This window comes from Cygnus olor, chromosome 10 (assembly GCF_009769625.2).
Source record: "Cygnus olor isolate bCygOlo1 chromosome 10, bCygOlo1.pri.v2, whole genome shotgun sequence".
NCBI classification, from domain to species: domain Eukaryota; kingdom Metazoa; phylum Chordata; class Aves; order Anseriformes; family Anatidae; genus Cygnus; species Cygnus olor.
In genome coordinates this window covers 2250202-2266267 of record NC_049178.1, presented here as the reverse complement: position 1 = coordinate 2266267, position 16066 = coordinate 2250202, and the positions used below count along the sequence as shown (strand labels likewise).

The 16066-nt window shown below is 42.5% G+C and overlaps 2 protein-coding genes across 9 annotated transcripts in view; both read right to left on the bottom strand.

Moving 5' to 3' along the window:
* SUSD3 (sushi domain containing 3) overlaps window positions 1–10517 on the bottom strand; it is a 72351-nt gene extending 61834 nt beyond the window's left edge. Inside the window, exon 1 of one of the 2 annotated variants that reach the window (XM_040568154.1) lies at window positions 8807–10517. The gene's annotated coding sequence lies outside the window, so the exon portion shown is untranslated. The remainder of the gene's footprint in view (window positions 1–8806) is intronic. The other variant, XM_040568153.1, reaches the window with a different exon arrangement.
* A 2985-nt stretch (window positions 10518–13502) lies between these two features.
* FGD3 (FYVE, RhoGEF and PH domain containing 3) overlaps window positions 13503–16066 on the bottom strand; it is a 111860-nt gene continuing 109296 nt past the window's right edge. For all 7 annotated transcript variants that reach the window (XM_040568131.1, XM_040568133.1, XM_040568135.1 and 4 more), the window contains one exon: window positions 13503–14488. In XM_040568131.1, the coding sequence (XP_040424065.1) occupies window positions 14264–14488 (225 nt within the window). In that variant the 3' untranslated portion in view covers window positions 13503–14263. The remainder of the gene's footprint in view (window positions 14489–16066) is intronic.

Genomic DNA, 16066 nt, shown 5'->3' with positions numbered 1-16066 from the left:
GGAAATAGAGGCAGGTGAATTCAGGCAAGGGTCTTGTGTGCTGCCTTGTAACGTGGTACCTGAGCGGGTGCGAGGAACCCCCAGAACCCAACCACCAGTACCGAGGTACTTGAAGAACACAGCTCATAGGGTTGCAGCCACAGGCACACACCAAGGCCAACCTCTGATGGGAAGTTCACAGTACTTAGGTGTTTTCCAGAGGCAGCAGTGGCACCATTAGAAAAGAGCTACAGACGCACTCTGATTCCTGATTACAGCCAGGCTCACGCACTGGGGGCAGCTGCCGCAGAGCGCAGCATCTCAGCAGGAATTTGCTTAGGGAGGCTGCAGCAGAGAGGTACCTGCCTTTCCTTAAATATCAGCAATATCTCACTCGCTGCTAGATGTACGGCCTCAGTCCTCACACACTCGCAAAGGTGCTGGAGCCAGCTGTAAACGTGTGCTGGTTTCTGACATTTGAGTTACGCAGAGCCTGCAGGTACAACAGGGAGCTGTCTTCACCTCCACGCTGGGATAACGCCACACGGCAGGGTAGGCTGTGGACTGCTGACATAAGGCTTTTGTGCACATCACGGAGAGGTGGAGGTTTGGTGAGATTTATTCCCTGAATTTTCTGGATCAGGCTGACCCGCTTTTATTCCTGAAAGAACTGGCATTGTCACTCAAAGCCCCAACAAACGTCTGATGGAAGTGCTTGTGAGGAGGTGACAATGCCCATTTTGGTGCTGTGGAGAATTAGAAGTAAAAACTAAAATCCATGAAAGCACACTCCTGCAGAAAGACACCAGAGATGAGCTCTTACTGGCCATCGCACAGAGTTAAGTCCAAAGCGGCACAGTGCATCCTCGTACAACAACGAGCTGTATCACTCACTCACCCATCAGCATTTTTCCCTTTTGATCACACACTCCCCCTGGTGCTTGTTCAGTAAAACAAACTCGTGTCCCCCCGCGGGAGGAAAGGAGAGCCTTCTTCCTCACTGAACAGCCAAAAAGCACGCTTGGCAGGCCATACATTGAGAGAGGCTGGTGACTCGAAATCAAATCCTGAGGCCCAGAGCTGCACGAGATGAAGCCCCAAGCGGACGTACACTGCTTCCTACCGTGCTCTATGGCCACGGGACCTGCCAGCACGTCGCTCCTGGCCGTAACGCCGCCGCCTGCCTGGTGCAGATGCACCTTGCCATTAGTGGAACAGATGGGAAGGACTGGGGCTGGGCGTCTCGCAGCTGGATGCAGCAAAGGACTGCTGGAGAGGCACTGCAGAGAGCATCTCTTGGAGTTTCTGTTTATGTGTTTGTTTTGTTTGAAGTGGTAATAAATCCAGTCCCTGGGAGCCGTGCGAATCTGCACAGTGTACAATGCTCGGATAAGGGCGCTTGATCATATGGGAAAGAAACTTGAAAGGCAAATTGTCCGAGGAGCTCAGATTCAAGCTCAGGCTGAATTCACACATCTCACGGGTTATTACAGGCATGCACAGCATTTGCAGAATTATTTGGGCTGTTCTTACTGCGACTGTGAATTTTCCAGAATTGCAGGCAACCAGCTGAGTACATGGCTGGCTCCGTGCTTTTCTTTAGCCTCTGAGAGACTGCCTGGGAGAACATCTACTAGCTTTCATTTTATACTTTTATTTTCCCCAGTGGGTGGAAAGAAAACCACCAGAACTTGCCAATGACAAAAGCGAGGCATTCCTTAATTTATAAAATCATAAAGGAAGTGATTCCAACTTATCCCATTGGAACAGAAGAGATTAAATGACCAAATAGCAATTTTGTCCAGACTACTCGATTCAGAACCAAAGAGGGAAAGCTACGTGGAGTTTTCTCACTGCATTTAACCCCACTTCTCTCCTCCACCTGGCCATGACCACTCGCGGGCAGACGCTCCCCTTGCTCCTGGGGGCCTGAGCACGCTGCCATCACTCTCCCACTGCCAGGTCCCTGGGGCTGCAAGGAAAAAGTAAATATGTGATTCAGTCCTACCTCGTCTGACTGACTGAAAAGGGCAGGCAGAGGTTTGCTCCCGAGGCTTCACTGTAGAAAACACTGGCACTCTGACACTGCTCCATGGATACCCTGAAGTGTGTGCCTAGCCCTATGTGGGCTAATAATTACACTGACAGAGAGCACTTACAGTTACATACGTGCACTGTTGGGCTGGGGACTTTAAAAGGTGCAAGGAAGAATATAGAATATATATATATAATATATATATATATATGAAGAAAAAGAAAACCCCTGTAAGCCTAGAAAGAAAAAAAAGTATTTGACAAAGGCAAAATAGGTCTAAAGAGAGGTCAATAGGAATTTTACCGCTGGATTTCTAAGCGGCCAGGATATGGCTTCAAGCTGTGAAAAAATAAGTAAGGGAAATACCTCCGTTTCCCCCTATTTCAGAAAACAAACCCATTATTTTAACCTGGACCACAGGGTTCGGAGTGACCGCTTCCTCTCATAGTTGGTCTGTTATCACCGCGAGCACCCCGCACAACTCCGTGCACCCTGCATGAATCAGAAGCAGCATTATATTGGAGCATTTCTTAATAACAGGCAATTGGATCCATTAAAAATGTTATTAAACATGCTGTTCGCAGCATTCTCAGGAAGGATACAAATTGCTTGTGATTAAAGCAGCGTTTCACTGATCTTATTCCAACTTTAGTGTAGCAGTGAACCGCTCCACCCAAACTCCCTGCAGCAGCCTTGAAACACAAAGCGAGCCCGAGCAGTGACACTGGAGTACCGAATTCAAGGACTTGCTGTGCACAGGATTAGCAAGTTCTTTGCGGAGATGCGAGAACGTTACAAAGCTGGCGAGGCTAAACTACAGACTGAATCCCAGCCCTGTTTATGAGACGACAGTATTCATTTATTCTAGTTCACCGAAAATAAATTCAAACCAAATTGCATTCTAAATTAGTGTTTCATTATGTACGGTGAATACAGAGAACTCTTTTAGAGAGAGAACACAAAACAAAGCTTCACACTTTTTAATTGTAGCTATTACCCTTCTCACTGCCAGCTCCTCTTTTTTTTTCCCCGTTTCAATTTATCTGATGCTTGTGCAGAACTCTCTGCTAAGTCTGCCATTAAAGAAAGTGCTAATGGAGGTAATTAAACCTAAGCATTGTTGACATTTACTAGAAATCACTGTTTGGACTACTGGCAGTCCTGCACTCAGGTATCACTTATGCAGTGAGCTCATAAGACAGAAACATTCAAGAACATAGTCTGGTGTCAGCTGAAAACACCCGCACCTGAAACAACGTTATGGCTCATTTATGAGTAATGGGCTGGAAATCTTACAATTTTTCATTTATTATTCACTTTTGTGGTGGTTCTTCATCTAGAACAGCACACTGAAGGTGAGCATTAGAGCAACGCCCAGGAGAGAGCAAAAGTGCTCCACGATCCCCTGCAGCCAGCAGGACAGAGCTGGTGGCCAAGGGACAGGGGAAGGACGGGGGAATTCATTAATGGTCCCTCCAGCTCCACCAGGAGCTCTGAAGGCAGCCAGCTCCCACTTCAAAGATTACTAGAAACAATGTTCTTCAGTACATATCCTGAAAAATGACTGTCCTAATGATGTTCAGCATGGAGCAAGCATGAAAATGCCCATCTTGGGCAACACCAATGGCTGCATGGGAAGAAATCTTCCAGAACTAAAATCTGGAGTTGCTCCATTTTGAGCTAGCTGACCAGCTCCTGTCCCGTGGGGCTGGGCAATGGGCTTCACACTGGGCACAGAAGGGCATAGGAAACCTGGGGTGACACTGGCCACACCACTGAGCCCCTGCCTGTCTTGTTTCAGAGGTTTCAGATTTCAGCCACCCCAGTTTCTAGTAGCATAGATACCAAATTTTGAAGAATTAACATTTGTTTGGCTACAGGTAGGCAGTCACTTTCAGCCTTACTCTGCACAAATGGCATGCCTATGATATATTTTTATAGACATTGGCGATGGAAACATAAAAATAAAAGAGATTGAGCTTAAACAGCCTGTCACAGTTTGCATGGTAGGATGGCTGTGATTAATACCCAAACAACATGTTGTTGGTTCTCGCTAGATCAAAGTAGGATAAATCCATAAATTTGAAAAAATAAATCCAATGTCAAAATACAAAACCAAAACTCCAGCAATTACTCATTTTCAAGGATGACACTGCTGAATAATAAACGATTTATAGGCATGCAGTAGAAATTCTTCAGAGTTATTGTAATTAGGGGTGTGAACATTACAGTACTGAGTCAGGGAGTCGCAGTTAGCACCTGTTAGAAGCTGCCAGCTTTCTGAACAAATCTTGCTTTTGGCCACAGGTACTCTCTGTCACACTGCCGCTGAGGCTCTTCATTGAGCCAGGCATTGCAGAGCAGCACACTATTCCAGGATGAGCTCATTAGCAAGCTCCTATCAATTTGAAAGCAATTATTTTGTGGGTGTACACACAGAAGATGTGGGAATGGAACTGGCATTGAATTTAAGTCTCCAGGGACTTGCACCTGAGAAGATGCATGTGGATGACACAGTTGCAGCAGACTAGGTTCCTGCCCTGCCCATCTCAGTGGGGATCTGCCATCTCCATAGCCTCTTCAGGGCAGCAGGAAAAGAAGCCCCAAAATATAAACACCAAAGCATCCTGCCCACATTTCAGCCAACAGCTACAGGAGTGGTGCACGCTCTAGTAGAGTGTACCTCTCTACAAACAACTCGTGGGCAGGGAGAGGACAAATGACAAGAAAGGAGGCTTGGGAATAAACTTTGCAGAGGTGGGGGAAAGAACTAAGACAAAGCAGAAGGAAAATAAAAGCAAGAAAAACTAGGTGGTCAAAGAGGGGTGGAAGCATTGTTCTGTTTCTGTGCCCTCATGCTTATTGTTAGGACTTTATTGCACTTCTCTACTGTTTTGCTGCTAGAACACCATTTTCTTCCCTGCTTGGCAGCATAGCAAGAATGTGGCATGTTTTAGAGACCTCTGTCATCATCTTTGTTTCCAGATTTGTCTCTTCAGCAAATTTCCATGTTTTGTATTCGTTCAGATTGCTGCAATTTACATACTTTTAAGGGAACCAAGATCTGCCTAGGGGAGCACCACGGTTTTATCAGCCCCTGCACAGAAAATCTCTCCCTTCTCAGAGACGGCTCCAACTCTTAGCTCAGCAAGGCAACGTCTTCCTCTGTCATCTACTTTTTATATTTAGAAAGATTTTTACAAGTCTGCCACTGTCACCACATGTGGCCCCTATTTGAGCAACAATAGCAAAGGACAGCAAAGGATAAACACGAAGAAGCAGATGGGGAAAGGAGAAGAACGAGCAACACAGGAGGCTGCTTTTGAGGAACACAGTGAGCACTGCTCCCTGAAAGTTGGCCCCTGAACGTATGAATGAAACAGATCCCAGGATCAGCTGCAAAGCACACCTGAGACACTGGCACTGGATGTAAGCAGGTGATTAAACCTATGCTGAGCTCCCTGCTTCACCAGAAGGCAGGCTGCATCTCCCAGCACTGCAGTCATAGTCTTGACACGTTTTAATGTGGATTTGTGTACCCACTGCACTTCAAAAGCCCGTTGAAACAACACTACTTAGTGAGAAAATTGTGTTTTAATGTGGTATGCTTCTAAAGATTTAAATTCAGCCCTAGTTCAGAAGAAATGTGTCCTCCTCCCATTTCCAGCTGGTATTTTTCCCCTCAACCAAGCACATAACTAAGGCTACGATAGAATTTCAAAGGTAGGAAAAGTGATCAACAGACCTAGGGAAAAGGATGAACTTGAAAAACACCAAAGCTGTTAGGTGTATCCAAAGCACAGGACAAGAAAGGAAGTGGCAGTGAAAGAGAAATTCTTCAGAAATTGCCATGTTTCTGACTGGTTCTGCATGTCTAATTACCCTTTAACTGCATTAATTGGTGTCTACCACCTCCGTACTCCCACACGAAAACAGCTAATAAAAGGCACCACCTTCTAAGGATGCTGTGGGAGTTACAGCCTGCTCGGGGCCTGACTGGTAAAAAGGCCCAAGGCTCAACCACCTTCCCCATGGCACTGCCGCTCAAGTGGCTCTTCTCCTGACTTTGCAATGCCTGGAACAAAGGGGAACAGCTTCTTCACAGCACAAATGCACGTTTTTCAGCAACCATTTGTCCTCAGGGTCTTGTTTTCATTTCACTTAACTCAGTTCTGCCCTAACAGATTCTCTCTGTGTGTAGTATTTATTTACCTTGCTCTCGTAGCTCTTGGGGATTGCTGCTTTAAAAATCACGCAAGCTTCTGGTAATTGCGGATGATCACCAGACTATAGGAAACAACAGCTATGTTAAGGTTCCTTAGCTTACAATATATGCCCTAACACAATGCTAGAACATACACCTGGGGACTTGGGCCACGGCTTATCACCTCTGCCACTGTCATGTTGGAGACTGCCTTAAGCCCTACCTGTGATGACAAAGGCTCCCTGAGGGCTCTTTCCTTGTGGTCATCTATTTAAAGTGTGGCCATCTATTTACTGCAGTGGCTCTAGATGCAGTGTGACAACTGGAAAATGTAAACCCTGCTCCTGCTCGTGCCCCACCAAGTGTAGCTGCAGTCCTGCCCAGGTGTGAACTTCCTGCTCACCAAGCAGAAGCTGTCTTCAATAGGGCCACACGCTGTGTGCAGGCATCAGTTCGGGCACCCAGACAATACAACGACAAATAAATGGTGTTTTGTGCACACTCCTTGTGCCATAGGGCATATGTTAGTTCTCTACAAAAGGTTTGCTTTTGCACACACACTTCATGTAACCTGAGGGCTCTGTGGCTACTGTTCTGTAAGTGGCCCTTGCAGTGTGCACTCCTGCTGCCTCGGCCTGGGCAGCCCTGGGGGCTCAGCCCCCCCTCACTGCCACAGAAAAGTAATAGAAAACCCAGGCAGTGATACACCAACCAACTGGCTTCACAGGGCTACTGGCTGCTGAGGCAGTAACACTGCAACCTCCTGTTTTGGCCTGGTGATTCAAAAGCCACAAACAATGCACACAAGACAGGAGTAGTCTGGGGTGTGTGTGTGTGGGGGGAAATGTTGCCAAGGCTCACCCTCTGTTAAGAAGTAGCCCTGTACTTCCAACCCCATCAAACTCCCAGAGGCACTAAGAGCTCACTCTGGAGCACAGAGCATAGACATGTGAGGGAGATGAATTTGGAAATTCCTGAATAGGCCACGTGTTACTGGATCCTGCTCACACCAGTCATGCACAAGAACTGGGCCGTTAGTTCTGCAATGCCAAACTGCTCCCAGCTCTCAGACTCTACCCAGAATTTATCTGATGACTCTGTAGTAACTTCATTTATTAGGTTATATGGCAGAAACCTTTGCCTTTGTACCTCTTTGGATAACCAAAGGGGGATAAATGATCAGTACTTTTTTTTTTTTTAATGAACTTACCTTTTTAAGCAAAAAACATTCAACCATCTCCCCTCCTTCCCCAAATTACTTGAAAAACATTGAACTGCAAAACTAGACACTTCAGCATCAGGAAATGTTCAGAATATCCATTTTCTGGGGGTAATCAATTTAATCCCCTTCTCTACAAGCATGGCGATATGTATTCAGTGCATGGGAGGATTCAGATCCCTATAACCAAGGAAGCTATTCTCTGCTGTCTCGTTTTTTGCAACAACTTCAAAACAATTACAGGTACTGCCCATCTCCCATTCACTAGAAACTTCCAGTTACCAAGACAGTACAGACTGATTCCTTTTGCCTAAAGCCATCAGAAATCCAACTGCCTCAGTCGCTTGTAGCCAAGGACCATCCACTCAGCTTTAAGTTCTCGAGTCCCCTTCCCATTGATGTACAACAGTACAAATGGACACAACACTGCCGTACACTGCTGGCAAACCTGAACAGACACGTCTGTTACGGTTGATTAAATCAATCCAATTTCACCCTATCATTTAACATGACTTCAAGGAGACCTTTTGTCATCCAACTTCAAGAATTTGATGCTTCTTGACGCTGGCTAACAGAGGGATTCAGAGCTTCATTATCAAAAGGGATTTTCTCATGGAATTGATAAGCATGTGGTCCATACCCTCCCTCTGGACACTCAGATTTGGGAAATACACCTAACTCCTTCCAAGTGCATTAGACATATTGACAGGACTAGTCATTATTTGAGCACTCTGTGTCTCTGGCACAGCCTAAGGAACAGGCTTCACATTTTCTCTGAAGTTATGCAGTTTTACTAACAGAACCAGTATGTTATTGTTCCCTCTCCCCAGCTGTTGGTGTACCACCCCTGAAGTCCTACCTAGCTCTAAGCTTTGTACAACACAGCGAGTTTATTTCCATAACATGTTATTTTGAGTGCAAAGGTTTTCCTATTTTAATTCAGTTCCTGAGTTTTTTCTGTTTTCCATGATGTGGCTTCAACAGCATTTATTGTAATCAAAAAAATAATTTTTAAAAAAAGCTTATAAAACCCCAATATACAATTATTCTTGTGGAAAAATTAAATGGGCCAATCAACCTATAAATAGCATGAAGGCAGTAGAATTCCTAAGACACCTCCCTATCCATAGCTGCCTGTGGAAACATCCCAATGCTTTCAGATTTGCTCAAAGTACCCAGACCACTATAACAACACCATGGTCAATTTCAAAGAGTTGAAAACTAAAATTTCTTGAGATCTCCTTACAGCTTCAGTATGATCTGAATCAATACTGGGCCTTTTATCAAAGCAAAAATGTGCTGCCCAATGCGAAGTGTGAAATTAATAATGCATGCACAAGGCCAATGCACAACATTTAATTATTCTTACCTGATTCAGAAGTCTGCTGGTATTCGTTGTCACCAGTTGCACAGGACCACCATCTTCAGCTTGGAATCTGAAAGCTGCTTCTTCAGCACTAGAAGTGGGACGACATTGTATTTTCCAGTTTAACGTCTTCTTGCAAGTTATAGAGCACTCTGGCACAAGGTCTTACAAGAGCACATGGATACTTGTAACGCAGAGGAAGAGTCTTGACAGAGCCTTGCCTATTCCGAGATGCTGAGATAACTGATTGTTCCTTTTCAGACTTCCGTACGCTAGCTACAGACCTTATAAAATCTCTTTGACCTGAATAGGGAACTGAAAACTGAAAAACTCCCGTGTCTGCAGAGCATATTCCTGAAATATAGGAAAATTACTTGATGTTTGCAAGGAAAACAGGTCCACCTGACAGAAACAATACAGGGACTTGGAAATTAGGGCTTTCCAACACAGCTTTCCTGCGTGGTCTAGCCATGGGAACACAGAGTCTTTTTAAATTATAAGGACTTCCATTCATTTCCTTATCAGGCTGAACATGACTCATCACTGATCAGAGCACACTAAGTGCACACGCTGTGTTGAAATTAGCTTTTAAATAAGACTTATGCAGGGCAGGACAGTGTAGACAGTGAAGGGGGAAAATACAGAGAAGATGAAAGGCTTTTTGAAAGCTGCTATCACTCAAAACCAAATCAGTGTTGCTGACCAGATCCAAGGTTCATTTAAAAGCATTGTTTAAGTTAGCATCATTTCTTCCAGGTGACAATTTGCTGCCTGAATTTCGAGGCACGTTGGTAAGACACATCTAGGTAACAGTCTTTTACGTTGTGCATGCTAGCAGAAAGCTAAGTTTGTTGTGCTGTATTTGAGCTATGTAAGCTGTTTTCATCTTCCCGAAGCCCTATTTTAGAGATTCCAAACAGAATTCCTCCTCTAGCCTAATCTCTTGTGATCATAGATCACACAATATCTGTGAGGACAGCCAGCAACTGCTTTCTGAAAAGCCTGTTTTATCACTATTTCATTTTACAACAAAATGTAATCACTCAACTCCGTCAAGCTTCCCTGGGCCTGCAGAGCGCCCAGCCATTTGAAAACACAAAGTGCAAGCCAAATGAAAAACCTTGCCAGGCCCCACATGGATTGAAGAACAGAAAAAGAGAAATGGAAGGTGTGTAAAAAGGGAAGGTGCTTGTTTACAGGATATGCAGGCACTTATATTTAGCAGCTAATGTTCCATGCTACTAGTGAAAGACAACGAGGGAAGTAAAGCGGGTGTCAGATAGGTTAACCACAACCTTTAATCTACAGTTTCGGTATTGCTGGGCAGCTGCTTCTGGGAAACTATGCTAGGATGCAGAATAGGCAAGAAAACCCCAAATCGTTTGTTACCTCATCATAAAGAATAGGAAACAAATATTTTGGCATTTTGCAGGCATAAGGTATACAAAAGGGTAATAACTCTCTCCTCATGTCTTGGAGCTCACTTTGTTCACTGCCAAGTGCCTGTTAAACTGATGACTTGTCTTTTTTTGTGCAAAACAAATAAACAAAGAAAGATACTCTATTCATTTCAGAGCGGCATGGAAAACAATCAATCCTACTTCTCTCAGAATAAAATAATACTTTTAGCTTTATCATTTGACATGTTCTTTTCCACTAACAGTCAAAATCCAGTTTTCTGGATGAGAAGTAACCTCCTTCCCCTTTCTTTAACCACAAATGTTGACAATTACATTGCCCTCCTCCAAGATATTCACTTGCGTATGCCCATACCATTCGTGTAATTGAGTTTCTGGAGGGACAACTGGAGCAACAAAGTGTCTTAGATCTAAGAAGCATTTCTTCCTATTTCATGTGGTTCTCAGAGACAAATATATCACACACAAAGCTGGTCTTCACTAAAGTGTTATTTTCAAAAACAATGTAATTTCAACATCAAAAAAAAAGCACGCAATGATCAGAGAAAGTGATGGGAAGTATTGTACTATATCCATCTGTCCTTTACAGATACAATACCTAAAACAGAAAGCTTTCCCTCTTTTGCATATGCAATTAATTGTGGGAGATAGTAGACGTTACAGATCCACAAAATATTAGTTACAGACAGGAATGATAGTACAAAAATCAAAGGTTAAAACTAAGAAACTCTTTACCGTTGAATGCCTTTAAAGTTTATTAGAATTGTTGCTTATAGTAGTCCCAGTAAGGCATTGGTTTTTACACATGCTGTGCCTTGTTCTATAGAAAGCAAATGGAGATATTTCACTAAGTTAAGCATATGTATCATTGTTTGGAGGATCTTTTGCCTTCTAACACTAAAGACTGAATGCCATCTCCCCATCCCCACTGACCAGCAGTACCATATGTATTTCTCAGTTGCAACTCTTCATCCAACGGGACATGTAACAAAAATACTCTGGTCTCATTAAGACAAAAAAAGAATGACCAAAATGAGTCAGCCTACGGATTCATATAACACCGTGAGACTCTGACAGTAGCCAAACCCAAGTACAGAAGAAAGAGCACTGGATCAGAGGAAACATTTACTGATGCTTTCCCAGAGCCCCCATCAATTTGCAAGCCAGGGGCCAACAGATTTAGAATTTAAGGGCACAATTATAAAACTAATTATGTGGAAAAATTGATTTTGGAAGCTCGGGGACCCCTGACTTGGCTTATCTGACTGCAATTTTGGCATGCCTGCTTATTTTCACATGAACTAAATCACCATCTTTATTTTCTTTTGTTTGTATTAATGTGCGTGGGGCAAAAAAAACAAGACAGTCCATTTCCTTGATGTGGCAGGATACATGAACTAACCAGGACTCAAGCACGTCTGAAGTGATTGCTCCCTCCATTCTTACAAGACATGCACTCATATGCTTTGAAGGATTCATCTCCCAGTATCATGTTCTCAACCTTCATATCACTGAATTCACTTGTGTAAACAACTCATAATTGTCCCAAGAAAGGAAAGAATAACCCAAAGTCTGAACAATGCCTCAAAAAGAATGAGGGTTAGCTCACCCAGATACAATGCAACTCCAACTTGGTCAAAGGAGACCGTTCCAATTACTTCATTAGGAGCTAAATTACGCTCTGAAAAAAGATAATACTGTCTATTGGAAGTTCCACAGGTTTGGACAAAGGTCACATTCTTTGACCATGACTGAGGGAATAAAATCCCAAATCTATAACACCACCAGCTGATGCATTTTGGTCTCCAGGCTGAGCATTTTCACGCTGTATCAAACAGGAGCACAGCTCTGAGATCTTAAATGGACTCATATCACTTTTCCAGACAGAGTTTAAGTTGCTGGCCTTATACCATAAAAGCTCTCAATGAATTTGGGGTTTAGTTATAAAGCAGAGATTCCCCAGGCAGGTTCCCTGCCATTTCCCCTGGAAATGGAACGATGTGCTGGAAATGAAGTTACTGCATGAGAACCACGACTCAAGTGCCTACTGGTGTCCTCATCTGGTATCATTCCAGGCAGGCTATAAACATGTAATTTTATTTTTATTTTTTAAGAAAGAATATCTTTGGCAGAAGGTGAACTGAGGAATAGCTAACGATTAGATGTGTATTTTGACATACTTAAAGTTATTTATTAAAAAAAGAACAAAATAATGATCCGGGAGGGTGGGGGGGAAATGTGTGCTGAAGATTTTTTTTCCTTGGTTAATAAAACTAGATTAATACCATTCTTCCTTCTTATTTTTCTCTTGGTAACAAAGAAAAAGAACAAAGCAAGGGGAAGAATAAAGCAAAAACTGGAAAAAAAAACAGTAAGATTACAGTATCAGTAAAGTTTCATGGCAAGCATTCTAAATCATCGCATCTTGAAGGAAACTCAGAGGAAGAAATAACAGGCTGGAACAAATTCCTTCTGATAACCTCTATCATAAAAATTATTTTGCAGGAAACTTTTTTCATGCTAACTGATTGGAGGGGAAAAGAGGTTGGGAGGACAGGGAAGATTCAAACCATATGATATCTTACCAGTAGCTAATTAAATACATGGCTTCTAACTTTTTAGCATCAAGGACTTCAGGTATGTAACTTATTATGTCTATGTCTTAAAATCAAAACAAACAAACAAAAAAACAAACAAATCCTTTTCTGTAGGTAAGAAACATACTCACTGATGCAGATCACTAATTTTCAACAATCCTAACAATTCTGGCTTTATGGAGCAGCTCTTTCTTTCTACCAATATCACAAAATGTAGAAAGCTGAAGAGGAAACAAAAGTTAAACCAAACCATTTAAAAATCACAGTACTGTGACAGATTTTATTTCATTTTTATCGGAACTACATGCTTGCTACCACTAGGAACAGACATTCCTTTTTTTTTTTTCTTTTTCTTTTTTTTTTTTTTTTTTAAACCTGTATTAAATGTTGACCTAGAGCTTGCTGTGCCTTGGAGATCTGGCTCAGGAGTTAACTGCATGATTTTTTATTTAAATAGATAAGCACTTAAGTTTGAAAATTAGACAAATACAGGTGAACAGGAAAATTAAATTACAAATTCAGTTCATACAAATATCTCATTCTATGCACTAAATCCTGTTAATTAGCTCAGATCTTTTAAAAATTCTTAAAATACTTATGAAACATTATTTACAAACTATATAAATAAATCCTAGGTCTCTTTTAAATTAACCAGTACAACAACAAAAAAGTCACCTTTTTGTACTGTGTGTACTAAAAACGTTCTTGTTTATTGATCATTTCCCAGTTGGCAGTATAAAACATTTGTTCACTTACATTAAAATGGGTTCAAATAGAAGTAAGGAAGGTATTGGTTTCAAAAGAAAACAAAACAATATTATAAATGCTTAAAATCAATGAGGCTTCTTAATGTTCTTTCCTGCACGGTTTGCAGTCATTTTTAGAAGTCCCTTCTACAGTATTTGTCTTGTGAACAGGTCATCTCAAAATAGCAGAGACAAAGTTTTAGCCAAAGAAAATATTCAGTACATTGCTCACACTTCACAAAGACCTTTTTACCAGGAGGGAAAGGACAGAGAACGGAATGTCAGTGGCCAGCACAAGCCTTTACAACATTTAACTTAAAAGGCAGCATTTATAGAACTAATCACAGACTATACACATCCTGCACTGAACAGCAATCAAAAAGACTGGAAAATATACATTTAGGAAAACAAGAGACCAATGGTTTTCCATTGCCTTTGATAAAATTAATGCTTTTCTCCTTGTCTTTTGTTTTAAAACCAGCATCAACACCACCACCAACTACAACTATCTTTTCCTTTAACATAATATATGCCAGATAACTACTGTACGTGAGAAATGTACAATAAAAGGAGAGAAACCACTGAATTTCCTATGCAGACACATGAAAATATAAAGCCATACAGATTCCAAAGTGCCATGAATACCAAATTCAAGTGATGGTTTATAGCATGTATGAAAGAAACTAAATGGAACTTGCTCTATGCGTTGCTGAGCCCTTCAGCTGTATCTTCAGTTTCCCCTTTGGCTGCTTTGGAGAGAACTTCCATCCATTTCAGCTGCAGTTCTTCATCTTCTGCACTGAAATATATAGTTTGCTGGGACTGGCAAAGCTTAAAGACGTGCTTCACTTCAAACTTCTCACCAGAACCTGGAAAACTGACTTCGTATCCAGGCAGAGGAATGGGACGTGGACCCCGTCCATCCTAAAAGAAGAAGAAAAAGCAAATGTAAACACCCTGCACTAAATCATATTAGAAACAGGAGGAGCAGGGGCACACTGCCCTACCCCCACGGACGGCACGGTCACCAGGCACGTGCTTGCCACCATCAACCTCAGGCCAGGCGGCTGCACCACAGCTCCCAGGGAACCAGTGCCTCCCTGCGTGCCACTCGCTGGTACCTACCCTGTGCTACACTCACAGTCTGATGTCCCTGCTCACCCAGCTACCCCCACCAGGTTTCAGCAGTTGGGGTACAACAGTTTACACGTCTCACCGTGACCGATAACTTCGTACCTCTACCAAGTCTGAGACAAGTGCTGTTACAAACTCCAGCACAGATCAGTTCTCTGGGGCCCCGGGGCATGCACAAACGCACGCTTGTGCAGACACACACTTAAGTGAGCACACGAATGCACACGCATTCTGCTTCTGGTTCAATTCTGCAGCTTAGAAAACAGGTAAGAGGAGGTACTGACTGCTTAATCTAAAGCAATAAAAGGAAATGACTTAGCAGGTTTTTATTCTTATTTAATGGATTCTCTTTTGCAGCAAGAATACAGGTCCAGCAGCGACATGACTGGGGATTTTCACAGAACTTTTTATCTTTTACATGTTTGCTTCTTCTAAAAACCTTTGTATTAGGGTACAGGCAATCAGGTCCAGGTGAGAACAGCTCAATGCAGCCCCCCTGGGCCCCATGGAATATTTTGGTTAAATATCTTTTAACTGCCTTTTAACCGATAAGTTTGGTTAAAAGAATACAAATAAGCAGAGCTGGACACTGAGAGCCACAAAGACAACTACCAGGGAAGAGACTTGGAAATAAAAGAGAATTTCAAATTTTAAATCAATCGGTGAGTCTTCTCAGAAGGTCTTGGGTTATTTATGATCCCTTTCAGTGTTGTCAAGGGAAGTCAAAGCTCAGATCTTCTGACATCCTTTAAAGGCCAGATTAACTCACAGATGTAGGGAGCAATAAAGCTCTCTAACAGTCACATCCTGAGCATAAAAGCACTCCTCTGCTAAGCTCCAAAGAAAGGTGTACTTTGACAAGGCAGACTGTGTCATGACCAAGGAGGTAGAGAGCAAGCAACTTGTTTCAAATGATGCCAGCATTTTTAAAGGTGAGTCCCCAAGCTGAAGTCCACACCAGACACATACCAAACATCTGTAAGGAGCCTTCCTGCAGCTACTTGTGTAACAAGTAAATCTGTAAGAGAGCCAGAGCCCTGAGAACAATGGCCATTAAAAATCTACTTTTCTAACACTTAGACTAAAGTAATGAAAGCTTCAGAATGGCTCACATCAATGCGAACACAGACCGTGCAACTAAAGGGGCAAAAAAGCAGACAGTCTAAAATGTATGTATGTGATCTATTAAATTAATATACGCTTCCTGATTTATTAATTGATTGATTGTTATTGTTGCACAAAAATGCTAGGCCCATCTGCTTGAAGACCAAGTGTTATTCGAGGAGATTTATGGCAGCTTTGCATCAAACACTGAAGAATTCAGTTTGTCTTGTGCAATTTGTTGTGTAAAAACATCATAAAGTTTCT